This window comes from Peromyscus leucopus, chromosome 9 (genome assembly GCF_004664715.2).
Source record: "Peromyscus leucopus breed LL Stock chromosome 9, UCI_PerLeu_2.1, whole genome shotgun sequence".
NCBI classification, from domain to species: Eukaryota; Metazoa; Chordata; class Mammalia; order Rodentia; family Cricetidae; genus Peromyscus; species Peromyscus leucopus.
In genome coordinates, this window is record NC_051070.1 from 60,525,765 (window position 1) to 60,538,222 (window position 12,458).

Here is a 12,458-nt window from a genome sequence, read left to right on the forward strand (position 1 = left end):
CACTTGCAATTACTTTAATAATAGAGCTGGTCAGTCAGGCATGCCAGAGAAGGTGTTGTTGTTTTTTTTTTTTTTTTTTTTTTTTTTGGGTGCATTCTATGGTGTGGTCCTCATCTGAGAACCATTTGAATTACAGCCAGGAGATGTCTGATCAGATGCCAGAGTTAGCGATGGCTGAAAAATAATTTACCTTCTTTTACTGTTTTCTGGCTTCTGTTTATTTCTTATATTCTGCAATTTAAAGTCTAGATAATGTGTAAGAATTCTGGTTATTTGAAATTTTGTATGTTTTCCATAAAAAGTGAAACAGCTAAAATATCTCCCACATGGCAGCTCACAACCATCCAGAACTCTAGTTCCAGGGGATCTGATACCTTCTTCTGACCTCTGCAGACACACACATGATTCACAGACTACTTATATGTAAGCAAAACACTCATATGCAGTAAAATAAATCTTTAAAAAGAACCTTAGAACTAATCTCTCTACTTTTGTTTATTTGGCTTTTAATATACTGATATGTACCCGTCCCATAAATAACGAAATAAATTGAAAGTGAACTTCTAGTTCACTTTTAGCAAGATCACAGATAAGCCATTGTCAAATGTAAGACCATCTGGAATGGGGAGATAAGCCGGTAAAATACCTGCTTTGCAAGGGTGAGGACCTGAATTTGGGCATGGCAACAAGGCTAACCTTAGGCTGAGGCTGTGGAGGCAGGGGAGTTGGCTTGCCAGTCAACCTAGGCAAAGCCTTTTGTCTCCGGGTTCAGTAAACGAGATACTGACAGATAGAAGAAGCTGCCTTGACTTCTGGCCCAGCACACCAGCGTACACATTTATCTCACACCATACACACACGACAATCAAATAGGCTATTGAACTTAATAAAGACAAAGTTTGAGCTTGCAGTATGATAAGTTGTCCCCAAACTGCTCTGACATTTGTTTTTAGATCAGTGTTTGGAAGAAGTTTAGTTTGGTAAGAAGCTCGAGGAGTCCCAGGTGGAAGGAGTGGTAATGCCACCAAGGGGAAGTTTCCCGACTTCAGATGGAAGCTGTGTTTGCTTTTCAGTTGGCCACCAACCAAGAGAATCACGTGTCTGGATTGATGGTGTTACTAAAAGTACTCATTTATAATTAACAATATAGAAAACCTTACTTGTACCCAAGTTAAAACTTTGTAAATATAAACAATTTTCATTGCCTATTTGTCCCTTAGACTTGACATTTGCCATATAGAATTATATAAAGACCATTGTATGGTTATGGGAAAAGTAACTGTTACTAAGTCATATGTGATTTATCCAGTTCTCAAGTCCTTTTTAGATTGTATAGCAGGGAATGTTTGAGAGTATTCTAATGAATATGTTTCTGAACATAGCTAATATTACCTCTTATCTCTTCATGTGGAATAATGATATCATTATCTCCATTTACTCATTACAAACATATCTAAGTCTTGTAAAATAGTGCTCAAAATATGCTGTTATAATTGTCCATTAATCATTGTTAGTACCCTGTGTTGAGAATTAGAAGGGGAAGGAGAGAGGGAAGAAACACCGCTCTTTTCTGTTAGCTGGCAGGGTGACTGACAGGAAAGTCTGTAGCACGGCAATGATCCTAAAGTGCTTCCCAGAAACGTGGACACTGTTGCTGGCTTATGATCACTAGCTTGATTCCCATAGCAATGTAAAGTTCTTCTTGTGTTTGTTTTTTTGTCTTCTTTCGGGACAAGGTTTCACTGTGTAGCTCTGGCTATCCTGGAACTTACTATGTAGACCAGACTGGCCTCAAATTCACAGAGATCCACCTGCCTCAGCAGGATTAAAGGTGTACATCATTACCATTTGGCTTAACTTTTTTTTTAAGTAGTTATTTTTATGAAGTTTCAGATTTTTTTCATTTGATAAAATTAGGTCTTTTAATTATTCCATATTTGATTTTTAAAATGCAGATATTGTGTGTGTGTGTGTGTGTGTGTGTGTGTGTGTGTGTGTGTGTGTGTGTGTGTGTAAGTAATAGGTTATATGACCCAGTGTTAAAGGTCATAGAATCGGGAACCAGACTACCTGGACTTCAATTCTGTCTCATCACTAACTAGGTACCTTCCAAAAGTGCTAATATGCTTCTGTACTTTAATTCTTTAAATCTATAAGTGGAGATTATAATAGTCCTTGTTTTGAGGATTAAGTGAATACTAGTAAGTACTGTAAAAGTAGCATTATTACTCTTGGCTATTTATTGCCTACCTTACTCATCCAAGTATGTGTACATTTTACCATTGACTCACATCTCTAGCCCAGTGGCTGATTTTTAAGATAGGGTCTCACTATGTAGCTTTGACTGATACTTCAGTTTGAATATTCTTGTACTAAAATTTCCCAAGATTAGACAATATCTCTTACAAAAATATTTTCTTATCAAGTGTTCAAAAATAGAAATCCTGCTAAGTACCATGAAAGCTGCGCCTGTGGTTTTTGGTTTTCTTCTTTTTGTTTGTTAGCTTAATTTAAGCATATCTATAAAAGAGATTCCTAAAGGATCATGACTCCCTCACACACCAAGCTTTCTCAGTGTTGGAACCATATTTTATTTCATCTTTAAATCACCCAAACCTAAAATTTGCCTAATGTTTATTTGGTAGCTACATTAGGGGGGGAAAAGGTGGGCACAATTGTACGTACTTTTTAGGTAGCTGATCAAATAGACATCTTTTAGGATCCTAACAGATGTGTGAACTTTGGGGTTAGTTATCCAACCTATCTTCTATTTCACTGAAGCACATGTAAAGTTGTGTTACTGGTTTTGTAAAAATAATGACATTATTATTTTTAAAAAGTCACAATTGCTTCAGTATGTTCCAATAGTTTGGACAAGAATAAGTGTAATATAAACATTTTGCTGTATTTACTTATTCATGTTCTTTTTGTTGTGGATTTAGCACATTGAAGAGAACACTGCAGATACGAGTGTAGTCTTTATTGTGTTACATAATGCCATTTTTGTGCCTTTTGTACAGTTTTCTGGTTCATATTTTCCTGCTAGACATACAGGAAATGACACTTGTTTGCTTTAACCCTATATAGAGATGGTATTCGCATACTTAATATTCTTTACTCAAACTTTTTGTGAAAATGAGGTTGTCTCTGGGTGGTGAAATTTCTGTGGTCTGTGCTTATTTTCAACTCTGCCAAATGACATCATTTTCCTCCAGATGGCCAGATATTTATCAGCTCACCAGCAATGTGGGGCATTCTCACTACTTTATATTCTTACTACTTTTGCTGATCTTATGAGTATGAAATAGCATTCCTTGATATTTCAATTTGTATTATCTGATAACTAGTGTACTTGATCCTCTTTACACATGTTGTTAGCCACTTGAATTTCCACATGAGTACTTTTCCATTTTTTAATTTTAGAAAGTATTCATTTTCATTGTGTATTTTTATGATGATCAGTATTGTGGGTTTTTTTTTTTTTTGGTGTACGTGCAGTTTTTAATTCTCAAAGTCTATATATTCATGAAGATTCTTCCCCTTAGTGACTAAGGCTAACTAGGATTTCAGCTATTTAGGTTGAATAATGCAGTCTTCTCAGATTTGTTCCCTGTGCCTGTTTGGCAGTTAGTACTTTTCTTCATTTTACTCAAACGTCCCCATGCCTTGGGCGATGAGAAGTTGGTGATACTCAGGGGAGTGAATCAGAAATGCAACAGAACATGAGTGAAAGTGGACAGTTGTATACAGTTGAAATAACCATGTGTAAAAAACATGAAAGTATTCTCAGGACCCTGTCTTTTTTAAATTAGAAGTGCATTTTAGACTTGTCATTGGACAACCAAAGACCTGTTGTTTGATGTTGTCAGTGCTGCAGGTGTTTGCCATTGCACAGGTTGTGTATTTGAGATTCCAGCAGAGCCTTTTCTGGCCCTGAATGCTTGAGGTGGTCCTGTGCCTCCTCTAAGAGCACTGAATTAACAACTGAAAACTTCTGCAGCCAGTGTCTTTAATTAGTGCTTTTAAAAGGGACTCTGTTTCTTTACTAGTTTATATCTCTCTGTGTGAAATGTCACACCGAGATTTCTGAAACTTATTGAATTGGGGTCTTCTGTCCATTTTATCCTAATTTAAGACTTGAGTTTCTTAGTTAACAGTCCCCTAAAAATCTTGGTTTCTGTTGTAGGGAGTGTGCTCCTTGTGAAATTGTACTACACCAGTATGTCTCAGCCAAGGATTCATGCTAGTAGACTGTACTTTAAGTCTGTATACTAGGTAGAATGATCAGTCAAGGTTTTATTCTGAAAATTATTCATTTTTATGTGTATAGATGTTTTGCTGGAATATAAGTATATAAGTCTGTGCACCATGTACATCCCTTGGTGCCCTTTGAAGACCAGAAGGATCCCTGATACTACTTGAGTTACAAACAATTGTGAGATACCATGTGGTTTCTGGGAATCAAATCCAGGTCCTCTGAAAGAGTAACCAGTACTTTTAACCTCTAAGCTATCTCTCTAGCCCTCTTAAGGTTTATGGTTTATCCTTACTTTTGTGTGTGTGTGTGTGTGTGTGTGTGTGTGTGTTGTTATATACCAGGAGGTCAGAGGTGTTGGATCCCCTGAATCTGGAATTAGAAGTAGTAGTGAGCACCCCCTGATACAGAAGTTGGGGGCCGAATGTGGGTCCTCTGCTGATTTTGTGTTTCAGTTTAAAGTCTTCATAGTAAAGTAGTATGTGGTATTAGGTATATCTGAAGCTTTAACTTCGGAAAATTTTTTTAGCATGATAAAGAAGACTCAGTTTGGTTTAGATGTGTGTTTTTAAAGTTGATAGTGCTTGGGTGGAGAAATGGCTCATGGGTTAAAGAGCACTGGCTGCTTTTCCAGAGGACTGAGGTTGATTTCTCAGTGCCCATGGGACAGTTCACAACCTCTCTAACTTCAGTTCCAAAGGATCTAATGCCTTTCCTGGTTTCCATGGTAACCAGATATGCATACAAGCAAAACACTTACTATTGTATGTATTACATACAATAATAAAATCTTTAAAATTAAAATAAAGAGACTGTGAAAAACTTATTATTTTTCTCTGTTACTTTCAGCTCCATTTACCTCTTAATTCTCCTTTGCCTGGAAGTGAATTGACCAAGGAACCTTTTCGTTGGGATCAGAGACTCTTTGCTTTAGTACTGCGGTTGCCTGGCACCATGTCAGTAGAATCAGAGCAGTTGACAGGTGTGCCTTTGGATGATTCTGCTATCACACCAATGTGTGAAGTGACAGGAGGTAAGCCTTTTAAAACAATGTATCTGAATAGGCTAGAATGTCCATTTCAAAATTTGCATGTTTATTTTTGTCAAAAAGCATTGACAGAACTGTAGTTTTAAAATTGCATGTGTTGATGATGGTCTGTGGTCTTAACAAGTCAATAATTGTAGTTATTGATAGATTTCATGGATGTTAATTTTCATACTTATGTAGCAGATGGTGGTATTTGAAGTTGTTAAGTTGTCTACAGTGATCACCAATGATCTAGCTGGCATGGCGGTGCACACCTTTAGTCCCAACCCTGAGGGAGGCGTAAGCAGGTGGATCTGTGAGTTCCCAACTGGCAAGGGCTGGCGACATAGTGATTCCCTGTCTCAGAATAGAAATGTTGTAGATAGCCATTAATTAATGGATTAGAAAATATTAACAAGTTATAATCTTAATGTGAAATAAAATTGTTAAAGATTTTATAGAAATTAGAAAAAAAATGAATAAATAAATCACTTTATAAACAAAATTCTATTAATCTGCCCTTACAAACTGACTCTTAATCTATGTAATATATTCCTCTTATGATTATTGTTTAGGTCATATCTCTTCTCTTATAATGGTTGATAATTTCTACCCAAAGCATAGAAGTCCCTAGAATCGGTCATTTTAACTGTGTGAATATGAAGTATATTATTGCACAAGTTAAGAGGTTGGCTTATTTTCAGTTATTTAAAAAAAAGTTTGGCCTTATTAAATATAATAAACCTGGAGTCAACATGAGCATCTGAATAAAACAATAAAGAGTCAAAAGAGATTTTGTGAGTTAGGCCAAAGGGACAAAGGAAGGTACTTATTAAATCTAGAAAAATCTGTAAGTGACTTTTTATAAAATACCTTTATCTTTTGAGTAATATGTGTTGGATGCTTTTAATTTGCTATCATACCCAAACCTCCTCCCAGTGTGCACAAGTGACTGAGGGCCCTGTAGCTCATCTCTTCAACTCAAGACAAATGGAGCACCTTGGGAATCATCCTTGGTGCTTCTTGCATCAGAGTACCTCCTGCCACCTCCAAATCTGGCGACCTAGATAGACCAAAGTATAATGGTCCCTTTCTGGTCCTGCTGCTTCCCTTTTCCATTGTACAATACTGTCTCATTGAAAAGCTGGTCTGAGCCTGGCCTCGATCTTTTTTTTTTTTTTTTTTTTTTTTTTTGGTTTTTCGAGACAGGGTTTCTCTGTGTAGCTTTGCGCCTTTCCTGGAACTCACTTGAACTCACAGAGACCCGCCTGGCTCTGCCTCCCGAGTGCTGGGATTAAAGGCGTGCGCCACCACCGACTGGCCTTCCAGATCTTCTTGTAGTTCATTGTATTTTTCAGGTTCCTGGTTCAAGTGTAACCTTCTCAGAAGAAACTTAGCAAAAAAATACTCATTGTCAACCCTATTACTACCATCTACATGTTAAAATAAATTAAATAGTTAAAATCGGCAGTAACTGCTAGACCAGTTGAATAATTATCATTGCCTCTATACTTATATACATTTGTTTTAGGGATAATAACTTTTGTTAAAGAAGAAGAAGAGTTTTGGAGGATTTTATTACTGCTAGATGTTGTGTGTATGTATGTCTGTTAAAGATAAATTATATTGGCTAACAGTTGGCAATAACAGCACTTTATAAAGGTAGATACTTGACTTTTTTCCCTTTGTAATTTGCTCAGTTCAGGGTTTCTCTATGTTCCATATATCTATAGTTAGAAGAAAATACTTATATTCTCACCTACAATGAGATTGTTGGTTGGGAATAATAATTTTTTGCTTATTCTTCCCTTAAAATTGGGAAATACCTACCTTTACATTGAATTTCTATTAATGTTGTCAGAAACCCTACTGTACTTCTTCCAGGGAGTGGACTTCTTACAACTAACTAATTTGCTTCATTCTCTTTATCTCAGGCCGCTCATACTCTGTGTGTTCTCCAAGAATGCTTAATCAGTGTCTGGAGTCCTTGGTGCAGAAAGTGCAGAGTGGGGTGGTAATAAACTTTGAAAAGGCAGGACCAGATCCTTCCCCTGTAGAAGGTATTGTTGTATTTTTCTTAGTCACCTCGTGTGTGTGTGTGTGTGTGTGTGTGTGTGTGTGTGTGTGTGTGTGTGTGTGTGAGAGAGAGAGAGAGAGAGAGAGAGAGAGAGAGAGAGAGAGAGAGAGGAGAGAGAGAGGGAGAGGGAGAGGGAGGTGTTGGCATTGAGATCAACAAGGCAAGGCCAGCTGGGTGTGGTGGCACACGTTAAGTCCAAGCATCTGGGAGGCAGAGGTAGGTAGATCTCTGAGTTCAAGGCCAGCAAGACAGCCTGGGCTACCTAGAGAGATCCTATCTCAAAATAAAATAAAATTTAAAGATTAACAAGCCAGTGTTAAGGGTACACAATTGCTGTTGGTACAGAAAGGAAGAGAGTAAGAATAGCGTATAAACTGGTGGTTTAGGAGCTTCACCTTTTTATAATGAAGATTGTTGTCTGGGGTTTTAGAGAACCAAACAGCCTTTTATAGATAGAGCAAACTCATAGTTCCAACTTACTTGTAGGTCATTGACTTTAGTATATTCACTTTTCCTATGCTTGGTAATGAATGCTTTGTTCAACCTAGATGCTTATTCAGTTCCTTAGCTACTGTTGCTTTAAGCATAAGGACATAATAGTTTGTGTGGGCACCAAAATGAGGAGCCAGCCTTTGCTGTTGAGGTTGGTTCTTTTAAAAATCCTCCTCTGTTCCACCTGACTTTATTCTTGTCCATAAAGTATAACAGCTAGCGGATCTGAGGACTTACATAGATCCCATGGCAGTTGTCCATAGCATCAGAATTAGAATGTACCAGTGGCACTTTGCAAAGGTAATTGGCTATAGGATGATTGAGAGAAGAGAAAGGCCATGGGGTGAGTTACTGAAACACTCAGAGGTGACACAGGGAGAGACCAGATGACAGGAAGACTATAGTGAATCATTGTATCAAGTTTATATAACAAGAAATTTTCAAGGTAATTAGAATGTATATTCTTTACAATTATTTTAATGTTTGGTTTAGGCCTAAGTCTAAACTGAGTAAAATGTTTATTGAATTATTGAAGACAATTTTTGTTTTGCTAGAATTATTCTAGATTGAAGGTATTTAACTAGTTTTTCTTACGCCTTGGTTAGCCTTTAATTCTAAGATTGTTTTGCCTTTTAACTGTGTGTGTGGTGCATTAAATCCAGGGTATTATCCATGATAGATAAGTGATCCACCAATAGCAACACTTAGATGCTCTTTACTGTGTGCCTGGTACTCTTTGACAGTGGATATTTGGGGACAAGGAATGCAAAGTGAGTGCTTGCTTTTATCATCTAGCAGGGAAAGCATTTAATTTATTAAACCCACTATGAAGTTTGTTTTACACATTCCGATTGGGTAAACAAAAGGTAAAACCTTTGGGTTGGTGAATTCACATTTGAAATGGGCAGATTTTACTAGCTAGTGAACTGCAGTCCAGTTTAATTGTTAAGCAGTTATGGTATTTTTCCACTTAAGAAATAGAGGAAAGTTCATAAATCAACAGACACTAGAATGTTTTTTATTGAGTATTAATGGATGTAATTTAATTTTGGTTTTTGTCACCTAATGTTGTGTTTTCTTGTTCTAATGTCTTAGCTATAGACGGGCAGCCAGATATATCAAGACCTTTTGGATCTCAGCCTTGGCATAGCTGTCACAAACTCATATATGTCAGACCAAATCCTAAAACCGGGGTTCCTATAGGCCACTGGCCGGTTCCAGAGTCTTTTTGGCCAGATCAGAATTCTCCAACACTAGTAAGTACCAGAGAGACCGTAACTACCTGATGAAAACCACTTAGATGATAATAACCCCAGATGACTTGGTTTTGTGGAGCTCCTTGTTTTTGAGAGAAGGTCCTGCTATGTAGCTCAGGGTTTCTTGAGCTACCTGTAGTGCGGGCTGGCTTGAAGCATAATGTGATTTTAAGTCCCAGTCTTACTTAAAGGCCTGGCTTACTTACAGAAATTAGACATATACATAGCACTATGAGCCATTATTTTGCTTTAGCATATGGTGTTATGAAGCAACAGGAAAAAGGTATCTTGTTTCCTTTGGAATTTAATACTATCTTGCCTTTTTGTTATTGATATTTGAATACTGAATTGTATATGTAGTAAGATTTGTTTTTTTGGATTTTTGTTTTTTTTTTTTTTCGAGGCAGGGTTTCTTTGTGTGGCCCTGGCTGTCCTAGAACTAGCTCTGTAGCCCAGGCTGGCCTCAAACTCACAGAGATCAGTCTGCATCTGCCTCCTGAGTGCTGGAATTAAGGTGTGCACCACCACTGTCTTTATATGGATTTTAATTGTAATGTAGCATGAGAATTTATCCTTGGGTTCAATTTAAATTTAAATGAAGGCTTAGAATACTTGTGATAATTTACCTGCAGTCTTTCAGGTCATAGTCTTAGAAAGTCATGATCTCTTACTTGTACATACACCTTTAGTTGTGTTTAGTATTGCAACTTGGAACACTGTAGGGATTTTTTTTTTTGTAGGGATTTTTCTGGTTTTGCCCATGTGAATTGTTTTACGAATGTTGATGGTTGTTGAGTGATCATGATAACATTATTAGTATTCTTTATGGTAGAATAAATTTAAAATCATAATTGTTATATTGGTTGTTATAATTAATAATTATTATAAATTTATATGATAATTTATACAATAAATTTAAAATAATTAAAAATAAAAATATCTATTCAGACTTGTTTAACCTACAATTTTTTTTTTTGTTTTGTTTTTTTCGAGACAGGGTTTCTCTGTGTAGCTTTGCTGCCTGTCCTGGATCTCACTCTGTAGCCCAGGCTGGCCTTGAACTCACAGAGATCCGCCTGGCTCTGCCTCCCAAGTGCTGGGATTAAAGGCGTGCGCCACCACCGCCCGGCCTAACCTACAATTTTTTGAGATTAGTTTTTTGTTTGTATTTTTGTTTTGTTTTGTTTTGTTTTTTGTAGTGTCTAGAGCATGACAGTTACTCATTGACATTACTCTTAGAAGATAGGTTGAATTTCAGAGATTTTTGAGCAAGCAGCTATTATTCATGAATTAAAGTGAACAACTTAATGCTTTTTTTTTTTACTTTGAGATATAAACCTCTATATGTATTAATAAGGTCTGTAACTGTAGTACATGAAAGTAAGTTTATTAAGTTTCATTGAATTATCTTATTTTTTCTTTTCTTCATTGAATGTATTTAATTTTTTGGTTTGCTCTTATAAACAAGCTTTCCATTTCCTTGGTGATTTTCACTTTTTTTTTCTAGAACTTTTTTTTAACTCTCATACTTTTATGAAATATCTTCTTGGTTATTAATGCTATCATTAATGACTGCAATATAGTATTTCATGGAAAATGAAAAAAATGGAAGTTTAAAAAGAAGAACAAGGTGTATGTAGAGGAGTGGGGGAGTTAGCTGGAATAATACTGGTTAAATAAATCAAACTACTTGCGGCTTAAAATACAAGATTAGGGAATGTGAGCTTTTCCTAGCCAGAGTAGCATTTGAAATTGTTTTTAAGGGGTCAGCGCTTCAGGAAAGTAACTTGGTTTTTATTTGGAGCAAATTAGGTAAGTTGGAAGGGCAGGTAGGTTACTTGCTGGGCTAGTAATATGGTTCATTTAAGAGATAGTTTTTTTGTTTTTTTAATAAACTAAAATGATGAAAGAGAATCATAAGAAATAATCCTAGAAAGAGCTCTTTAAAATTTGTTAGTTGAAGGCTATTAGCAGGGGAATGACATTTCTACAAATTACTATTTTTAAATAAGTATTGTTACTGAAGTTAAAAGTGATTCCCCATTTACTGTGAGCCTCTGGATCATGGCTTTTTTGTCTTCCAAGATTGTTTTGGGAATTAAATGGAAATACATAAGAGAATTTTCTATACCTAATTTTAGAAGATTTTCCTCTTGGAAAAGGAAAGAGGAATTTTTAAGACTGGCCTAAAAGATGGTAGTCAAACTGTTGAAATATTTTAAACCTTCATTTAAAGTTAAATATCCCCTACCTCCTGAAAATACGTTTAAACAAAATGCAACAAGGCAAAAAATACATTTACCATCTTGAACATTACTGGTCTGTGGGCCGATTCTCAGACAGATGTACTGGAGAGCACAGTTCGCTGACTGCAGTGGGGGGCAGAGCAGAATAACAGGAAATGGGATCTGCTTGGTGTATGTTTGGAGTACATATTGGGAAGAGGTACTAGAAAAGTCTCCCAGAGTTTGGTTCTTGGCAGCTTACTCATTCTCTACAATTTAGTTTTAAAAGAGAAAATAATGAAGGAGTCAGAGTGAAACACAGGGGCATGAAAAATAATGACCTATTCGTTCAGCTGCATGTGGGTAGCATGGCTGGGGCATGGAGTCGATCTGTAGGTCATGACTGAGGACTGAGACTAAAGCAGTGAGGCTTTTATTTGTGGAATTAAAGGAGCCTCAGGTTTGTCGTCCCCCCCACACACACCTTGGCGATTAGCTGCTTTTACTGCATTATTTTAGATAGTGAACTACATAAAATGACAACAGCGTTATTGGAGTGGGCTAACTAGTCAGGGAGACTAGTTAAAAAGTAATTGTGATAGTCTAATTGGAGAAACTGAAGATTTGACTAAAGTGGTAAGAAAGATTAGTTGTTAAAGTTGGGGATTTGATATTGTCAAAAAAGAAGATGGCTGTAGCTAGCACTGTTTGTTCTGGTAGGTTCCTTAGAATTGCAGTTATTTTATCTAAGTCTTTTTGAAAGGGAAGAATGGTGAGGTTATTAGAAGAGGACTTATGGTTTGGAGAGAACTAGATTAGATATAATGTATCTGAAGGCTGTGTAAGTCAGGATATGTCTAGTAGACGACTGTAGACATAAGAGAAATGAGATAATTTTGATCCTTTAAGGTAGAGTTGGGAGCCACCAAAGTATATGTAGTTCTGAAGCCAGCTGAGTCCTTTCTGACAATGCAATCTCAAATTTGAGCTCATACATTTTTCCTAACTGGTGAGGTATTTATGAAGGGGACTATATTTAGAGATAAAAAAAGTGAGTATCATGTCTTTTTTTTTTTTTTTTTTTTTTTTAAGATTTATGTATTTATTATGTATACAGCATGTATGA

General features: G+C 36.4%; 1 protein-coding gene across 7 annotated transcripts in view; it reads left to right on the plus strand.

The window, feature by feature from the left end:
- Ints6 (integrator complex subunit 6) overlaps positions 1–12,458 on the plus strand; it is an 87,020-nt gene that overhangs the window by 55,908 nt on the left and 18,654 nt on the right. For all 7 annotated transcript variants that reach the window (XM_037208471.1, XM_028884172.2, XM_028884170.2 and 4 more), the window contains 3 exons: positions 5,105–5,288; positions 7,217–7,342; positions 8,947–9,107. In XM_037208471.1, the coding sequence (XP_037064366.1) occupies positions 5,105–5,288; positions 7,217–7,342; positions 8,947–9,107 (471 nt within the window). The remainder of the gene's footprint in view (positions 1–5,104; positions 5,289–7,216; positions 7,343–8,946; positions 9,108–12,458) is intronic.